The sequence below is a fragment of the Scyliorhinus canicula genome, chromosome 30, assembly GCF_902713615.1.
Source record: "Scyliorhinus canicula chromosome 30, sScyCan1.1, whole genome shotgun sequence".
Lineage (NCBI taxonomy): Eukaryota > Metazoa > Chordata > Chondrichthyes > Carcharhiniformes > Scyliorhinidae > Scyliorhinus > Scyliorhinus canicula.
The window spans coordinates 12,476,204-12,495,500 of NC_052175.1; the positions used below are offsets into that span (position 1 = coordinate 12,476,204).

Below are 19,297 nucleotides of genomic sequence, written 5' to 3' on the forward strand. Positions count from 1 at the left end.
GGGAATCAAACCTGGGACCCTGGCGCTGTGAAGCCACAGTGCTATCCACTTGTGCTGCCGCAGGGCAGGATAGGGAGGAACTTTTCCCCTTAGCGGAGGGGCCAGTGACCAGGCGGCACAGATTTACAGTAATGAGCAGTCACCCAGTGTGGTGGGGAATCTAGAACTCGCTGCCTGAAAGGGTGGTAGTAGATGTGGGAACATCCACAACACACGAGGTATTTGAACGAACACATGAAATGTTGGGGCCATGCAAGGTTGTGGGCCAAGTGCTGGAGATTAAGATGAGAATGGATAGGTGCCCGATGGTTGGCGCGGACACGATGGGCCGAAGGGTCTCTTTCCGTGCTGTTTAAAAAAAAAAATTCCATGGCGCCAAAACGGCCACTCGGCAATTGGAGACGGGCGGTGAATGCGGGCCCATCCAGCGGGACCCACGAATGCCTATTTAAAACAAATCGCTTGAGGGGGACTCTCGGTGACTCTGAACGCCTTGGCACAATTCATAGAATTTACAGTGCAGGAGGAGACTCTTCGGCCCATCGAGTCTGCACCAGCCCTTGGAAAGAGCACCCAACTTCAGCCATCCCTCCACCCATTCCCTGTAACCCCACCTAACCTTTTGGAGACTAAGGGGCAATTTAGCACGGCCAATCCACCTAACCTGCACATCTTTGGACACTAAGGGACAATTTAGCACGGCCAATCCACCTAACCTGCACATCTTTGGACACTAAGGGACAATTTAGCACGGCCAATCCACCTAATCTGCACGTCTTTGGACACTAAGGGACAATTTAGCATGGCCAATCCACCTAATCTGCACGTCTTTGGATACTAAGGGACAATTTAGCATAGCCAATCCACCTAATCTGCGCATCTTTGGACACTAAGGGACAATTTTGCACGGCCAGTCCACCTAATCTGCCCATTTTTGGACACTAAGGGACAATTTTGCATGGCCAATCCAGAAACCAGAGCACCCAGAGGAAACCCACACAGACACAGGGAGGTAGTGCGAACTCAATCCACGCAGTCACCCGAGGCCGGAATTGGACCCGGGTCCCCAGGGCCACGAAGCAGCAGTGCTAACCACCCTGCCGCCACCCCGAGGGTGGTGGGCATTCTCCTCCTCCGCACGCCGGTCGCGGGCTCCACTGTTGTGGGCGGGCGGACCAACTGCGCCGTCGGCGAAATCCGTTGCGGTCAGCCTTCCCACGCGCAACGAGGGCGCGAGAATCTGACCCGGGCGATGACCAGCCTTCATAATGGGCCGTTCACCTTGGTCACCTTGCAACCACGTCTCCGCCCAGGCTCCGGGGAGGGGCGATTGGGCGTCACCGGCACGTGGAACCCGGACATCGCCATCTGCGCTGCCTGCACCCTGGGTTCATTCACCAGCCTGGAGGTTATTGTGGGGTTTATTGAAGGATAATTGAGGGTAAATGGCAGATTTTTGCTCCCAACACGTGCCCTACCACAAATGGAGGAGGGGGGGGGGGGGTGCAGGAATTAACGCCATAATCTATGTTTCCCCGTCATGGACAATTGCAAATAAAACAAAAAAGGTTACCAGGCGCTGAGTCCGGGTGGTTATTTGGATGTTATTACGGTGAGCCGGGAAGATGGACGGCGCCGGGAAGACGGACAGCGCGGCGCGGCTAAGCCCCGCCCACCCTGTTTTGGCGCGAAGGCCGCTGATTGGTCGGAGCGCCCGCGCATGACGTCACAAAGGGGGTTTCCGTGGATACGCGCATGCGCCCGCGGGATTTTTTGAACGCGCGCGCTTTCTAACGGTTTTTCTTCCCCTCCCCCCCCCCCCAACCCTTCAAACCCCAGCCGCAGCTAATGGCGGCCATAATGGTTGGTGGAAGCCCAGAGTGCTGGCTCTCGCTTCCCAGGGAGAACAGGGGTGGCCATGCACTTTGCCGCACTCGCCTTTCTGCTTGCCCACTTGGCCGCCCCGGGGAGGGCGCCAGCCGTGGCCGCGGAGCCCGTCCTGACGCTGACGGTGGTCGCGGTCGATGAGGGCCCGCCGGACGTCGCCCTGCTCAACGGGTCCGCCGCCCTCGCCCCCCTCACCGCCCCATGTGCCCGCTGCACCATCGCCCTGTCTGCCGTCGGGCCAAGCGTCCTTCCAGCTGCCCAGCCCGCCACGCAGCCGGACGCCCAGTCGACCACCGCCAAGCCAGCCACACGATCGACCACCGCCAAGCTGGCCGCTTGGTTGACCACCATCAAGACGGCTGCTCATCCGAACACCCAATCGACCCCCGCCAAGCCAGCCGCCCGGTTGAAAACCGCCAAGACGGCCGCTCAGCCGATCACCCAATTGACCACCGTCAAGCCGGCCGCCCGGTCGACCACCGTCAAGCCGGCCACCCGGTTGAACACCGCCAAGACAGTCGCTCAGCCGACCACCCAATCGACCACCGTCAAGCCGGCTGCCCGGTCGACCACCGTCAAGCCGGCCGCCCGGTCGACCACGGCCAAGACGGTCGCCCAGTCGACCACCGTCAAGCCGGCCGCCCGGTCGACCACCGTCAAGCCGGCCGCCCGGTCGACCACCGTCAAGCCGGCCGCCCGGTCGACCACGGCCAAGACGGTCGCTCAGCCGACAACCCAATCGACCGCCGCCGAGCCGAGTACCCAATTGACCGTCCAGCCGAGCACCCAATTGACCGCCCAGCCGAGCACCCAATTGACCGCCCAGCCGAGCACCCAATTGACCGCCCAGCCAGGCAGCCAATTGACCATTCAGCCGGGCACCCAATTGACCGCCCAGGCGAGCACCAAGTCTACGACCCACTCTACCACCGATTCCACCGCCCAGCCCGTCACCAGGTCTGTCGCCATGCCCGCCACCGTGTCTACCGCCCAGCCGGCCATGCGATCCGCTACCGTTCACTCCAACGACACCCAGTTCGCCGTCCAGTCTGTGGCCACCCAGCCTGCCGCTACAGAGCCCACCGCCCAGTCCAATGCCACCCGGTCCACCGCCCAGCCCGATGCCACCCAGTCCGGCGCCCGCCCTACCACCCAGTCCACCCTCCAGCCCGATGCCACCCACTCCGCCACCCGTCCTACCTCCCAGTCCGCCCCCCAACCCACCGTCTCCCACACGCCTCTGTCCCCCAATCAGTACACGGCACAACCCACCACCTGGGCCATTTCCCAGTCTACCATTCGGCCCACCAGCCATTCCATCACCCATCCCACGCCCCAGATTCCCATCCTGACCACCAGCCAGCCCGCTACCCAGTCCACTGCCTGGACAGCTTCCCTGTCCGCCAGCCGTCCCACTCCCCAGACTGTCGACCTAACCACCGAGCAGCCCACCGCCCACACCACTGCCCAGAGTGCCGTCCAATTCACCAGACATCCCACTCCCCTGATTGCTGTTCCATTCACCAGACACCCCACTGTCTGGACATCCGTCCCGTTCACCAGGCACCCCAGTCCCCCGGCTGTCGTCCCGCACACCAGACATCCCCCTGCCCAGACTGCCGTCCCGTACACCAGACATCCCACTGCCTGGGCATCCATCCCATACACCAAACACCCCACAGCCTGGACATCCGTCCCATTCACCAGACACCCCACTCCCCAGACTGATGTCCCGTACACCAAACACCCCACTGCCTGGACATCCGTCCCGTTCACCAGACACCCCACTCCCCTGACTGCCGTCCCGTACACCAGACATCCCACAGCCTGGACATCCGTCCCATACACCAGACACCCCACAGCCTGGACATCCGTCCCGTACACCAGACACCCCACTCCACAGTCTAGTCGCCCGTCGATCAGCCATCCCACTGTCATGTCCGCCTCCAGCACCGATGCCAAGATGCGGAGCTCCCCGCACATTGCCCTGATGGGTTCCACTCAACTCGCCGTCAGCAAATCCAGCCTCCCTGGGGAGATTGCGGCGGCCCCCGTCTCTGTGGATGGCGGAGCTGAAATCGTGGTCATCAACTCACATGGCAGTGAGAGTGAGAGCTCGGTGCCCATTGTCCTTGGAGCTGGTGATGAAATTATAGTTGCTGACTCAGGCAGCACAGGTAATAGCCGCAGCACTTCCAGCAACATCGACCGACAGACTGAAATCGTAATTACTGATTCCAGGGACTCTGAGAATGCGACAATTGCCACCATTGTCCTCAATGAAGGGGACGAGATCATTGTGGCTAGTTCTAACGGTGCCAAGACTGAAATGGCCACTCCCATCGTGCTCAGCAACGGGACTGAAATCAAAATTGCCAGCTTTAAAGGTGACAATCCCCCGATTATCCTGAAGAATGGTTTGGAAATAATGACCGAACACGATTCGGAGATGGTGGAGCCCGAGAGGCCCCTAGCCATTGCCGAGCAGGAACCCATCATGCTGGGCGTGGTGGAGATCCCGGCCCCTGTTGCCGCGACGGAGGACACAGCCACTACGGTGGTCTTTGAAGAGGGCGGCGACGACTTCACAGCGGAGTCCCCGAGCGTGCCGCACGAGCCCATGAGCATTGTCATCGCGCTGGACAGCTCCTCCTACACGTGGGCGCGGTGGAGCGCCTGGTACTGTAACTGCCTCAACAGCAGCATGTCGCGAATCCGGGGCATCCTAGACAAGGAGACGGGCATCGTCCTGCACTACAAGGACTACCAGCCCAGCCACTTCCAGAGGGAGCCATGCAACTACAAGGTGTGCGATTGCAGCCAGGAGCACAAGCAGTGCCACTTGAACAATGTGACCTGCTTAGCGTTCAACCCGTATGACTGCGTATTGAACGACATCGCCTACCAGGAGATTGTGGACTCCAAGCACTACTGGAATAAGCTGAAAAGCGGAGCCCAGGCCCTTTACCGCACAATTAAAACCTTCTTAAGTAAAAATACAAATGAGGAGACATAGCCAACGAGGTAAGCACCACAAGGATGAACCCCCTCGATGATGGCACATGAAGTTCAAAAGAATCCTTCAAATGCAGAGTACCCAATTCATTTTTTCCAATTAAGGGGCAATTTAGCCTGGCCAATCCACCAGCCTGCACATCATCATAGAATCATAGAGGGGCAGCACGGTGGCACAGTGGTTAGCATTGTTGCCTACGGCGCTGAGGACTCGGGTTTGAATCCCGGCCCTGGGTCACTGTCCGTGTGGAGTTTGCACATTCTCCCCGTGTCTGTGTGGGTTTCACCCCCACAACCCAAAGATGTGCAGGGTAGGTGGATTGGCCACGCTAAATTGCCCTTTAATTGGAAAAAAATAATTGGGTACACTAAATTTATTTTTAAAAAATCATAGAATTTACAGTGCAGAAGGGGGCCATTGGGCCCATCGAGTCTGCATCGGCTCTTGGAAAGCGCACCCTACCCAACCCCACACCTCCACCCTATCCCCATAACCCAGTAACCCCACCCAGCGCTAAGGGCAATTTTGGACACTAAGGGCAATTTATCATGGCCAATGCACCTAACCCGCACATCTTTGGACTGTGAGAGGAAACCGGAGCACCCGGAGGAAACTCACGCAGACACGGGGAGGATGTGCAGACTCCGCACAGACAGTGACCCAGCCGGGAATCAATCCTGGGACCCTGGAGCTGTGAAGCAATTGTGCTAACCGCTATGCTGCCCCAACCCGTGCTGCCACAACATCTTTGGGTTGTGGGGGTGAAACCCACGCAGACACGGGGGAGAATGTGCAGACTCCACACAGACAGTGACCCAGAGCCGGGATCGAACCCGGGACCTCGGTGCCATGAGGCAGCAGGGCTAACCCACTGCGCCACCGTGCTGCCTGAGGCGGCAGTGTTAACCACTGTGCAGCCTTGTACGAGAAAAAAGTTTGGAGGTTCCTATATCATCCTTGAATTTTAATTCAAGCGGGTGTCGGCAGTATAATGTCCTTTGCTAATTTTTAAAAATATATTTACCGGATGTGGGCATCGCTGGTTAGGCCAGCATTTATTGCCCATCCTTAGTTGCCCTTCAGAAGATGGTGGTGAGTTGTTTTCTTGAACCGCTGCAGTCCTTGAGGTGTACATACACACACACAGTGCTGTTAGGGAGGGAGTTCCAGGATTTTGACGCAGCGACAGCGAAGGAACGGGCGATACATTTCCAAGCCAGGGTGGTGTGTCACTTGGAGGGGAACCTTGGGTTTGGAAGGTGCTGCCGAAGGAACCTTGGGGAGTGCCTGCAGTGCATCTTGTAGACGGTGCACACGGCTGCCACTGTTCGTCGGTGGTGGAGGGAGTGAATGTGGAAGGAGGAACAATCAAGCGGCGCTGCTTTGTCCTGAATGGTCGGGCTTCATGAGTGTTGTCGGAGCTGCACTCATCCAGCAAGCGGGGAGTATTCCATCACACTCCTGAGATGTTCCTTGTAGATGGGGAGTTGGGAGGTGAGTTACTCGCTGCGGGATTCCCAGCCTCTGACCTGCCCTGTATTAAGATGGCTGGGTCCAGTTCAGTTTCTGATCAATGGTGTGGCTCCCAACAACACTCGTGAAGCTCAATTCCATCCAGGACAAAGCAGCCCCCCTCGATCGACACGCTAACCACAAACATTCACTCCCTCCACCTCCCCCCCCCCCCCATCCAGGACAAAGCAGCCCCGCTCGATCGACACGCTACCCACCGACATTCACTCCCTCCACCTCCCCCCCCCCCCCCATCCAGGACAAAGCAGCCCCCCTTGATCGACACGCTAACCACAAACATTCGCTCCCTCCAACCCCCCCCCATCCAGGACAAAGCAGCCCCGCTCGATCGACACGCTAACCACCGACATTCACTGCCCCCCCCCCCCCCCCCCCGACGCACAGCGGCAGCCGTGTGCACCGTCTACAAGACGCCCCGCGGCGACTCGCCTTCGACAGCACCTTCCAAACCCGCCACCTCTCCCATCTAGAAGGACGGGGTGGGGGGGGGGGGGCAGCAGACACATGGGGAACACCCCCACCTGCGTTCCCCCCCTCCAAGCCGCTCGCCATCCCGACTCGGGAATATATCGGCCGTCCCTTCACTGTCGCCGGGTCAGAAACCCGGAACTCCCTCCCTAACAGCACAGTGGGTGTACCTACACCACACGGGGACTGCAGCGGGTTCAAGATGGCGGCTCACCCACCACCTTTTCAAGGGCAATAAATGCTGGGCCCAGTCAGTGGGCCCACATCCCGTAAAAATTAATTTTAAAAACCCACATTCTCAGGCAGCGTCTTCCACATCCGAACCACGTTGGTGCGAAAAAAATGTTTCCCCTCAAATCGCTGTTGCTTCTTTAACCATCGCCTTAAATCAGTGCCCCCTTCTGGTTCTCAATCCTTCCACCAATGGGGACAGTTTCTCCCTCTCTTCTCTGTCCAGGCCCCTCACGATTTTGAACATCCTCGATCAAACCCCCTCCCAACCTCCCCTTGTCCAAGGAAAACAGTCCCGACTTCTCCGCTCCATCCACGGAGAGCTGGATTGCCTCATCCCTGGCACCCCTTTTTTTTCTAACAGTATTATTATTGCTTATTTACATTTGATTGGTTGTTACACCAGTATTTACAGGGGATCTATTGAGAATGTACCATGCAGAGTAAAATGTGAATTGGGACCATATGTACAGGTTTGGGAGGGGTCCTGTTTGCTTTAGGCCCTCCCTAGTGGTCGGACACCCAGTTGCCCTATTCTTCTATTTAAAAAAAAGAATTTCAAATAAGGGGGCAATTTAGCGAGGGCGGCCAACCCACCTACCCTGCAGATCTTTGGGTTGTGGGGGGTGAGACCCACGCAGACACGGGGAGAATCATAGATCATAGAATTTACAGTGCAGAAGGAGGCCATTCGGCCCATCAAGTCTGCACCGGCTCCTGGAAAGAGCACCCGACCCAAGGTTAACACCTCCACCCTATCCCCATAACCCAGTAACCCCACCCAACACTAATGGCAATTTTGGACACTAAGGGGCAATTTAGCATGGCCAATCCAGCTAACCTGCACATCTTTGGACTGTGGGAGGAAACCGGAGCACCCGGAGGAAACCCTCGCGCACACGGGGGAGGATGTGCAGACTCCGCACAGACAGTGACCCAAGCCGGGAATCGAACCTGGGACCCTGGAGCTGTGAAGCAATTGTGCTATCCACAATGCTACCGTGCTGCCCCCTAATGTGCAAACTCTACACAGACAGTGACCCAGGGCTGGGATGTGAACCCGGATTCGAACCCGGGATCCTCAGTGCTGCAGTCCTAGTGCTAACCACTGCGCCACGTGCCACCCCATCACCCCCCCAAGTGGCGCTTACAGTCCCTGTTTTCTTTCCTCCCCCACGACTGGAATGTGCAGTCTGTCGAGAAACTGTGTCACCTTCGAGTCCCCCTCAAGGGGTTCGGAGGTGTACAGCTCCCGGTAGTAGGTGGCGATTGATCTTGTCTGGGGCCTTGTCTAGCCTACCGTTTTTATCTTTCACCCGAGCTATTTCCCTGGAGGCTGCCTGCTTTCTCAGCGGGTGAGCCAGCAGGCCCATGGCTTTGTCTCCATGCTCATTAAAGGTCTCCCGTGCCTGGCGGAGTGCCTTTCCCAGTGGAAAGCAAATCCAATTCCATTTAGAATTTTTTCCTCTCCGCCAGTGGTTCCACCGTTGGGACCATGGAGTGTCGTCTATCCACTTCCAATATGGAGTCAACCAACTGCTGCTGGGCTGTCCTCTCCTTTCTGTCCCGAAGCCCCCTATCTACGATTATTTCTCCCGTTCAGTGCCTCCCAAAATGTGGAGGATGCGACCTTCCCATTCTGGTTGCAGATTACATATCCCTCGATAGCTTGTGACATTTTCTCACAGGACGCCTTGTTGGCGAGGAGGTCCGTGTCCAGACTCCATGGGGGCTTCGGGCCAGGCCCATTTCCAACCTCCCATCGGCGTAGTGCGGAGCCTGGTCGGAGATTACAATTGCAGAAGATTCCGCCCCCACTATCCCTGGAAACACTGATTTCCCCACTATAAAGAAGTCAGTGCGGGAGTACACCTTGTGGACTTGGGGAGAAGGAGAACTCCTCTCTTGGGTGTATGAACCTCCGTGGGTCCAGCTCCCCCTTCTGTTTCATAAAGGTGTTCAGCTCCCTTGCCATGGCCGACTGCTTCGTTGATTTGGGGGTGGATTGTCCGTCCGTGGGTCCTGTACACAGTTTAAAGTCCCCCCCCCCCCCAGTGTCCCTCTCTCCTGGCTCTCACCACTCCTGCTGTATTTTCTGTTTCTTGGTGGATTTGAGGGCATTTTTCTTTAGGATGGCTGTTGACGCTGAAAACCCAGGTTCAATCACTCTCCCAACCCGTCCTGCCACCTTCAACAATTTGCCCAGGTGCCCCTGCTCCCGCACCCACTTGAGAATTGTACCCTTCGTTTTATCCAGCCCCTCCTCTGACCAAAATTAGCCACTTCACACTTCTGTGCATTCAATTTCATCCACCCCTTTCCAGCACCTTGTCGAAGTCTGCTCGAGATCTTTAACCCCACCCTCCTCACAGTTCACAAAACCTCCAAGAATACTTTCGAAGAGGCAGCTAAGAGTTGGCCACATTGCTGTGTGTGTGTGTCTATTATGTTGCCTTAATAGAGGCAAGGGCACTCTGATGGTCAGCCCTGCGGTCAATCATTCGGCTATGAAAAGAGATCAGTTGGAAGTTTCTGCCAGACCATGGGGAGCTTCGTGATCTCAATGCCGCAAGAGAAGCAGGTCCAAAACATTCTCTATCGGTTCCGTTTTATCACGTGTAAAAACGGCTTTGTTTTTCATATTTAAATTTCTTTTTGCCTGAAACATTCTCATTGGCGAGAGTTAGATGTTGGTTGAAAGGACCGTCAGAGAAATATTACATAGAAACATACAGCACAGAACAGGCCCTTTGGCCCACAATGTTGTGCCGAATCTTGGTCCTAGATTAAGAACAAATTAATCTACACCCCAGCATTCTACTGTAATCCATGGAATATTGGGGGAGTTTCCCGTGGTTTGCCCCCTTCTGTTAGTCTTTGGGAATTGCCGCTTGCCAGTTTTTACTCCAGCAAATTAGTGCAGCCAACACATAGATCCATGGAATCCCTACAGTACAGAAGGAGGCCATTCGGCCCTGCACCAACCCTCAAGCACCTTACCCGACTCTCTCCCCATAATTCCACCGAACCTGCACATCAGTGGACACTAAGGGACAATTTAGCACGGCCAATCCACCTAACCTGCACATCTTTGGACACTAAGGGACAATTTAGCACGGCCAATCCACCTAACCTGCACATCTTTGGACTGTGGGAGGAAGCCAGAGCACCCGGAGGAAACCCACGCAGACATGAGGAGAACGTGCAAATTCCACACACAGACAGTCACCCAAGGCCGGAAACGAACCCGGATCCCTGGCGCTGTGAGGCAGCAGCGCTTTGTCAATCTCCCAGAAAGTTTCCAAACCAACCACCATTCCCATGCCCATTCCCTGACAATGCCCTCAGACACAGCCTGGCCAATCCCAGACACTGCCATCAGACACGGCCTGGGCATGGGAATGCCCAGGCTGTGTCTGAGGGCAGTGCCCGGGAATGGGCAGGGGAATGCCCAGGCAGTGTCTGAGGGCATTGTCAGGGAATGGGCAGGGGAATGCCCAGGCAGTGTCTGAGGGCATTGTCAGGGAATGGGCAGGCTGTGTCTGAGGGCAGTGCCCAGGAATGGGCAGGGGAATGCCCAGGCTGTGTCTGAGGGCAGTGCCCAGGAATGGGCAGGGGAATGCCCAGGCTGTGTCTGAGGGCAGTGCCCGGGAATGGGCAGGGGAATGCCCAGGCAGTGTCTGAGGGCAGTGCCCGGGAATGGGCAGGGGAATGCCCAGGCAGTGCCCGGGAATGGGTAGGGGAATGCCCAGGCTGTGTCTGAGAGCAGAGCCCGGGAATGGGCAGGGGAATGCCCAGGCTGTGTCTGAGGGCAGTGCCCGGGAATGGGCAGGGGAATGCCCAGGCTGTGTCTGAGGGCAGTGCCCAGGAATGGGCAGGGGAATGCCAAGGCCATGTCTGAGGGTAGTGCCCAGGAATGGGCAGGGGAATGCCCAGGCTGTGTCTGAGGGCAGTGCCCAGGAATGTCCAGGGGAATGCCCAGGCTGTGTCTGAGGGCAGTGCCCAGGAATGGGCAGGGGAATGCCAAGGCCATGTCTGAGGGTAGTGCCCAGGAATGGGCAGGGGAATGCCCAGGCTGTGTCTGAGGGCAGTGCCCGGGAATGGGCAGGGGAATGGAGGTTGGTTTGGAAACTTTGTTAGATTGACAAAGCTTGGTGTCCATCGCACCTTCTGCCTCACATGTATAATGCATAATGTACAGCACACAAACAGGCTATTCGGCCCCTCTGCTGTTGTGTTGCTGCTCCACACAAGCCTCTTTGCCCCCCCCCCCCCTATCAACGTATCCTTCTATTCCTTTCTCCCTCATGTGTTTATCCAGCTTCTGCCTTCAATTCACTTTGACCATTCCCTGTGGATGGGATTCCATGTGCTATTTACTATCAGATGTATTTACAGCCTGTTTGGCTGCGTTATGAATTCACCAGCCTTGTCCAGCAAGTCCTAAAGTGGGACTAAAACCCAGAGCTTCTGGCTCAGAGGCAGCGTTGCTGCCCATTGCTCCAGAAAGACTTCGGTGTTCCCTACTGGATTTATTAGTGATTTCCTCTCTAGGTCTACTTAATCGAGACCAAGGCAGGCCAGCAGCACGGTTCAATTCCCGTACCAGCCTACCCGAACAGGCGCCTGAATGTGGCGACTAGGGGCTTTTCACAGTAACTTCATTGAAGCCTACTCGTGACAATAAGCGATTTTCATTTCAAAACTCTTTCAGAATCTTCCGGGCCTATAGAGGTCGTCTTTGCTCAACCTGATTGCAGGAACCTCTTAGTTCCAGTATCATTGTCGCCAACCTTTCCACTGCGTTGATATCCCGTGTGGCACTGTGATGCCAATATGGCGACCGGAACAATATCCAGTAATTCCATGGGTGGTCTGACTGAGATTTGGTGCAGGTTGAACAGTTGATGTGTTGGATCACACAGTGGGTTAGCACAGCGCCAGGGATCCGGGTTCGATTCCAGCCTCGGGCGACTGTCCACGTGGAGTTTGCATGGTCTCCCCATGTCTGCGTGGGTGTCCTCCGGGTGCTCTGGTTTCCTCCCAGCGTGTGCTGTCTGCGCCGGTGCGGCCTTTGCTTTCATTTGCTGAAATAAACCTTTATTATTTAACCTTCTCAGGACTCCTGAAGGTATTGTACAAGTGCAGGAACACAAGATGGGTCCAGAGAGTGTGTAAATGATTACAGTGGAACAGCAGAGAGTGTGTGTGTGTGTAGGTGGGGGGGGTGAGGATATGGAAAATCCGACACAAATGGCTCCCATTGGCTGGGAATGTGGGCAGAATATAGCAGGAGTAAATGGAGTGCCCACACGCCCGTGTGTGCCAATAGTGGATCCTCACCACGACCAGCAGCTCTCCTCAATTCACAGAGGTTCTGGAGCAATCCTCCTCTGACACGTCAGAGAGAGGAAGGTGTTCGGGTACTTTACATTTGTTTTAAAAACATTCCAGTCAGGAGCAAGAATTTTGGGAGCTTTTGACCCTCTCTGGTGACTCATTATACCGTTCCATTAACCTTTAGCTAGAACGTTCCACCTGATTTCCCTTCTTAATACTCATTCCAGCATTTTGAACCAATTTCCTGCTCTGGACTCTTCATCAGCGTGACTCATATTGCTGGCTCAACCTCTGTGGTAACTGCAAAAAACTTCCTGTTGGCTGAACCTCAAACATGCGCAAAGGACGGGCTGAACTATTGCTCAAGAATCTTTTTAAAATGCCATTTTATATGGATCGCACGACCTGCCCTATGTTCTATTCCCACCCGATACTGAAGCGTAGATTCGAGGTTGGCACCCATAGAATCCCTCCAGCTCAGGAGGAGGTCGTTCGGCCCATCGAATCTGCACCGCCCCTCCCTACACGGTGAGGAGACAGGCAGGTGGGACCGGTGGCAGCGATGCCCTCCTACTGTCTGGTAACCTGCCAGCGCCCACTGTTCGAGGCTTACTCCAGAAAGGGGCGGGTAGGTTGGTGCATTAGCTTCAGCGAGAGCGAACACGGTGAACATAAATGGGACAAAATGGCTGTCCCAACGTCAAGAATGGGTCACAATGTCTGGGTGCAGGGGGAGACGCTTAACAATAGGAATTGCACATAGCGAGACGGTGGAAAATAAGTGTGTGTCCTCCCTTTTTATAAATTTTGAATATCAATTAATTTTTTCCAATTAATGTGGTCACCAACCCTGCGCATCTTCGGATTGTGGGGGTGAAACCCACGCAAACACGGGGAGAATGTGCAAACTGACCCAGAGCCAGGATCGAACCTGGGACCTCGGCGGCGTGAGCCCGCAGTGCTAACCACTATGCTGCACCTATCTGTCTTCCCTGATTGAAACGCTAAATGCTTGATTTTCCTGTATCTCCATTTTCCCAACAGGATCACTTAGTCGCCGACCTCAGCTTCCGAAACGTGAGAATGCGTTGAGCGGCGACAATTTATTCTGCAGATTTTTACTCCTGTGCATCACAGAGTGATTCTCTGCATTGTACTGTACTGTATGAATTAAACAGAACAATTTGCTTTGTGTTGGTGACCGCTCATTTATTAATTTTTTTTTTTTTTAAAGTCAGCGGTTTGAAAATTGGACCCATGTGGAATGGAAGTGGTAGCTCACTCGCAAACTAGTCTCTCTCTCTCTGGTATACTTCTCTCTTCCTCTATGTTATTTAGGCCCGTGAATCACCGGACAGTAAACAGGAATCCTTGGCCAACATGTTGAGTCATCGAAGCCAGTCACCGCAGCCCCAGTCCCATCCTTCTTAAGATCAGCCAGACAGATCTCCAACCAAATTAACGTCTACGCTTTGAGAACCACACTTTGGTTATGGATTTGCTTTGATGTACATGCCCTGTTCAATGGTTCTGTACTCTGAGTTGTGAAGGGGCACCACCTAGAGGTATAGTGGTTCCTCACATATTGGATTCCGACTGTTAGCCATGTTATTAGAAAGGTCACCGCTCGCTTGAGACGGTGGACAGGACTGCTCCGAGCGCTGTTTACAGGGGCTGAGTCCTCGTCACAAACCAGCCTCCATGTTGTGGTACCGGCTGGTCACTTTGACCCCTCCCCTGACTTTGTCACCAAGATGCAGAGAATGCTTGTAGAGTTCTTCTGGGACAAGAGATTGCAGCGGGTCTCTGCTGAGGCTCCCGCTTAGGGAGGGCGGTCTTTTACCAGGACCTGCTCAAAAGTCTGGAACGTGGTCACCTCGCGCCGCAGCTCTCCCCGACGGGGGTGGTGGCTGTCGTCAGGGAGCCGCTGCTCAGGAATGCGCACCTCCACCAATACCATTGAGCGGCTGCCGGGGTGACCAGGATCGGGGTGGCGGAGGAGTGCCCCACAATCCTAGCCGGCTGGTGGAAATGTCCTCTGTGCCTTTCCACACTGCGGAGGGGCTTCCTGTGTGGACTGCTGCTGCACGCCCTTCACCTCTTTGCACTTGCCCGTCATCCGGACCCTCCACGGCGTGCCTTGTTGCCTTCCGGTGGTGGAGGTCAGCACGGGAGATCCCTCTATGGAGGAGTCCTCCCTCTCAATCTTGGGGACCTGGGGTGGAGGGTGTTGCATGCAGCAGTGCCTTACAATCACCGATTGCACCGGGTCATGGTCCCAGGAAGCCTGCCATTTTTTGCGGCCTTGTGGAGTTCCGTGGACCATGTCTATGTTACATGTTTAGGCTGCACACCCCTTTTCGTTTTCTAACCGATCTTTTGCTGGAGTTTTCTTTGCACTTCAGCCCCTCGCCCCTGATCTATGGGCACCCGGTCTGGAGAGGGGCAGGGAAGGCAGAGGACCTCCTTGTGAACTTGCTCCTTGGCCTGGCAAAGTGAGCCATTTATAGGGCCGAGGGGGTCATCCGCCCTGATTATCTGCCCCTCTTCTGCGGCCGGGTGCCCCTGGAAAGGGAGCATGCGGTGTCCACGGCAACATCAAGGCCTTCCGTGCCCGGTGGGCACCCCAGGGGTTGGGGGGCTTTATTGACCCCTTTAACTGCACTCGTATTTGACGTTTTTAAGTTTCCGTTGATGTTTGTTATGTTCGGGAAGTGCCCTTAACAGGAGCGGCCCTTTTTTTGCTTTGTCCCTCACTTTGTTTCCCTTCTGGTTTGTTGGCGGACCTCAAAAGAGTGACCAATCCACCTAACCTGCACATCTTTGGATACTAAGGGACAATTTAGCACGGCTAATCCACCTAACCTGCACATCTTTGGATACTAAGGGACAATTTAGCACGGCCAATCCACCTAACCTGCACATCTTTGGATACTAAGGGGCAATTTAGCACGGCCAATCCACCTAACCTGTGCATCTTTGGACAGAGGGGCAATTTAGCACGGCCAATCCACCTAACCTGCACATCTTTGACCACTAAGGGACAATTTAGCACAGCCAATCCACCTAACCTGCACATCTTTGACCACTAAGGGACAATTTAGCACGGCCAATCCACCTAACCTGCACATCTTTGGACACTAAGGGACAATTTAGCACGGCTAATCCACCTAACCTGCACATCTTTGGACTGTGGGAGGAAACCGGAGCATCCGGAGGAAGCCCATGTAAATACGGCGGGAGAACGTGCAGACTCCACCCAAGTCTCCAAAGAACGGCATCAAACCCAGATCCCTGGCGCTGTGAGGCAGCAGCGCTAACCCACCCTACCGCCCACACAGATACCTTGCCAACATTTACTGCCCCCCCCCCCTCCCCGCCCAGCTCAAACTGTTACTGGGGTGAACTCCATGGCACTGCACTTGCAGGGCGAGGTGGGGAAAATATGAAGTACCTTCAAACCACCCCACGTCTCTATTCAACCACGAGAATGACATTTCCCGATCATGTGGAAGAAAAGAGTGCTGAGGCACGTTGACGAGCTGGCAGAATAACGAGACAAACGCCGAGGAAAGTAATATCGTTAAAAAAAGCTCATTCATTACAACAGACAAAGAGAACACAGAAGCCATACAGCTCAAAACAGAAACATGATATTGCAATATATACAGCACAGGTCACTTCCAACCTTTGAGCGGAGAGGAGGGAGGGGGGGGAAGCAATCAAATCAACTTGTACTTGAAGCGTCAGACCATGTGTTGAAATCTTCTCATACTCACAAGATCAGATCATCAATCCGTTGCACCATGATCAGTCATTAACCAGCTGCTGGCCGTAGCAATAATATCAAGGCAATTTTTAAAATGGCAGATACATTTGATGGAAACAACATCTATAGGTTCAAAGCAAGAATTTGTAAAAGTTCTTCCGCCCCTGTTGCCAGTCCTGTCTGAAAACCATAAGAGAAATTTGAAATCAACCCAAACATTACCACATACATATGTGTACGTGGATATAAAATCATGAGAATTTAGGGGGGGGGGGGGGGGGGGGATGCATACGCCACACATTCACAGACAAGAAATAGCCCTGCTATTTGTCGGACGCGTTTATCGTTTCAAAGTGGACAGTCCAGCTGTCGACAATCGCACAAAGAATTACTTTAAAAAAAAATAATTTTAGAATACCCAATTCATTTTTTCCAATTAAGGGGCAATTTAGCATGGCCAATCCTCCTGCCCTGCACATCTTTGGGTCGTGGGGGGGCGAAACCCACGCAGACACGGGGAGAATGTGCAAACTCCACACGGGACAGTGACCCAGAGCCGGGATCGAACCCGGGACCTCGGCGCCATGAGGCAGCAGGGCTAACTACCGTGCTGCCCTTCAAAGAATTACTTTGTCGTTCAAAGTACTGAATGGGATGCCTCCAACTTTTACCCCCCCCCCCCCGCAACTATCTGTTTGGAGACCGCAACTTTCAACTAACCGCTCCCTGGCGTTTTCTTCGAGACCCTGCTGACGCCCGCCCAATCTGTGGAGATGTAGTGCCGGCAAGAACGTTCACGAGAGTAGGGGAAAAGATCGGTGGTGGTAGTGGTGGTGGACAAGACAAAACAACTGTGCACGTTGTGGAAAAGATAATCAAACTGCGGACTCTGGAATTAGCAATAGAATTCCCTGGTCACCTCCCAAGATGGTGGGACTGCACGCTCTTGTCTGCATCGCTGGATTCGAGATGGGTTAAATGGCCTGCCCCAGTCTCTATCAAACCGGCGAGCCCATGAAGTGTCATCAGGGGTCTGGCCGTGAGGAGTTAGAAGGGTGGGCTTCTCAGTATTAACTGCGATGAGTGGGGAGAGGGGTTGGAGATGTTGAAGACAGGCCTCATTCACACAAACGTACACACAAACAAATCACCCCCCCCCCCCACCCAACAAGTGCCAACTCGCGTTCCGTGCAAATCGAGAGGAACTCAACCCAACAGCCTGAGCAAAAACTCCAAAAGAATAGATTTGAAACCGCTTCCGTGTCGGCCACGGGAGAAGCGAGGACCCGGCGTTCCTTCTTCGCTGGCAGATATGTCGAAAAGCTAATGTTAATCTGGACCGTCAGTGCTCGAGATCTTGAGCAAGGAGGGGAGACCATAAAACGATGAACTGGAGAAAACCCAAGTGCGTGTACATCTATATATAAATTAGTCCAAACCACTCCAAAGTGGTGCTTTGTAAAGAGCAGACCCATTTTCAGCAGCCAAGAGAGTTTGGTGTGGCTTCGCTGGCAGCTCACCACCTAGACAACAAAACAAATCACGATTAGAAATTTAATCGCTAGACCTCTGGTGGCAATCGCTGGTCGCACATTTGGTGGCTCCCGCACGGGGTGGATTATTTGGATCTTTTACTCCCCCGATTTACGGTGGAAGTATAAGGTGGTGAGGTGGAAGAAGAGACTATCCCACCGGTTTATGGATCCATGGACCAGAAGTGGTCTAAAAAAAAAAATTTGAGTGCTCGTCGAAAGCTGGTTTGGAGCCTGCGACACAGGGGGAGATGGCGGAGGGTTAGGTTCTGCGCCTGCCAGCTCAGTGTTCGACGGAGCAACCTGTGGCTTTTCTACACGAGAAGTTTGCCCAGCAGAGGAAGGAGTATCTGGACAGGGTGGTAGATCCTATAAGGGCGGAGATCGACCGCATGGATTTGAGGTTAGAGGCCCAAGGCCAGGCGATCCTGAAAGTGGAGGAGGCGGTGGGTGAGCACGATGAGCAGGTCGCCTCGGTGGCTGCGGAGATGGGGCTGATGAGAGATCATCGGAAGAGGCTACAGGACAAAGTGGAGGAGCTGGAGAATAGATGGCGCAGGCAGGTGGGCCTGCCGATGTGCAGTGAGGGAGCGGACGCCGGTGCATATGTGGCACGAATGTTCGAGACGCTGCTGGGTGAAGGGGCGTTTGCGCGGCCCTTGGAGGTGGACAGGACGCCGATGAGGAAGCCACAGAGGAACGAGCCGCCGAGGGCAATGGCGGTGCGAATGCACCGGTTCCTGGATAAGGAACAGATTCTGAGGTGGGCCAGGCAGACGAGTTGCTGAATATGGGAAAGCAGCGAGCTGAGTGTCTCCCAGGACCTGGGTCCGGAGCTGGCCTAAAGGAGGGCGAACTTCAACAAAGCAAGGGGGTGACGTTTGGCATGTTGTATTCAGCGCGTTTGTGTGTCACGTACGAGGGCTAGGAACTTTACTTCGGATCGCCAAAGGAGGCGATGAACTTCATCGATGTCAGGCGACTGGCGGGAGACGGAGGACATTGAACTTTGGAGCGAGTGTCTAATTTTTGAAACTCTTGTTTAAACGTCTTTTTTTTTTCCTGGTCTGGGCTGTTGCTCAGTTTTTGTTTTGTGGATTTGCTGTGTTTTCAGTGGGGGATGATGGGTCGAATTGTCTTCTTTGTGTTTGCTGGGGATTGTAATGTTTGTGTGCAAGTTGCTTGGGCGGGGGAGGGGAGGGGGATCAGTGGGGGGAGGATCAGTGGGGGGGGGAGGGGGATCAGTGGGGGGGGGAGGGGGATCAGTAGGGGGGGAGGAGGGGGATCAGTAGGGGGGGAGGAGGGGGATCAGTAGGGGGGAGGAGGGGGATCAGTAGGGGGGGGGGATCAGTGGGGGGGGGAGAGGGGGATCAGTGGGGGGGGAGGGGGATCAGTGGGGGGGGAGGGATCAGTGGGGGGGAGGGGATCAGTGGGGGGGGGAGGGGGATCAGTGGGTGGGGGAGGAGGGGGATCAGTGGGGGGGGGAGGAGGGGGATCAGTGGGGGGGGGGTGTATGATTGG

At 54.9% G+C, this 19,297-nt stretch overlaps 1 protein-coding gene across 1 annotated transcript; it reads left to right on the forward strand.

Moving 5' to 3' along the window:
- The first annotated feature begins 1,823 nt into the window (after nt 1-1,823).
- LOC119958698 (flocculation protein FLO11-like) lies at nt 1,824-13,667 on the forward strand. The gene is made up of 2 exons (XM_038787274.1): nt 1,824-4,911; nt 13,520-13,667. The coding sequence occupies exon 1, from the start codon at nt 1,919-1,921 to the stop codon at nt 4,901-4,903; it is 2,985 nt and encodes a 994-aa protein (XP_038643202.1). The 5' UTR covers nt 1,824-1,918; the 3' UTR covers nt 4,904-4,911; nt 13,520-13,667.
- Nucleotides 13,668-19,297: the final 5,630 nt, after the last annotated feature.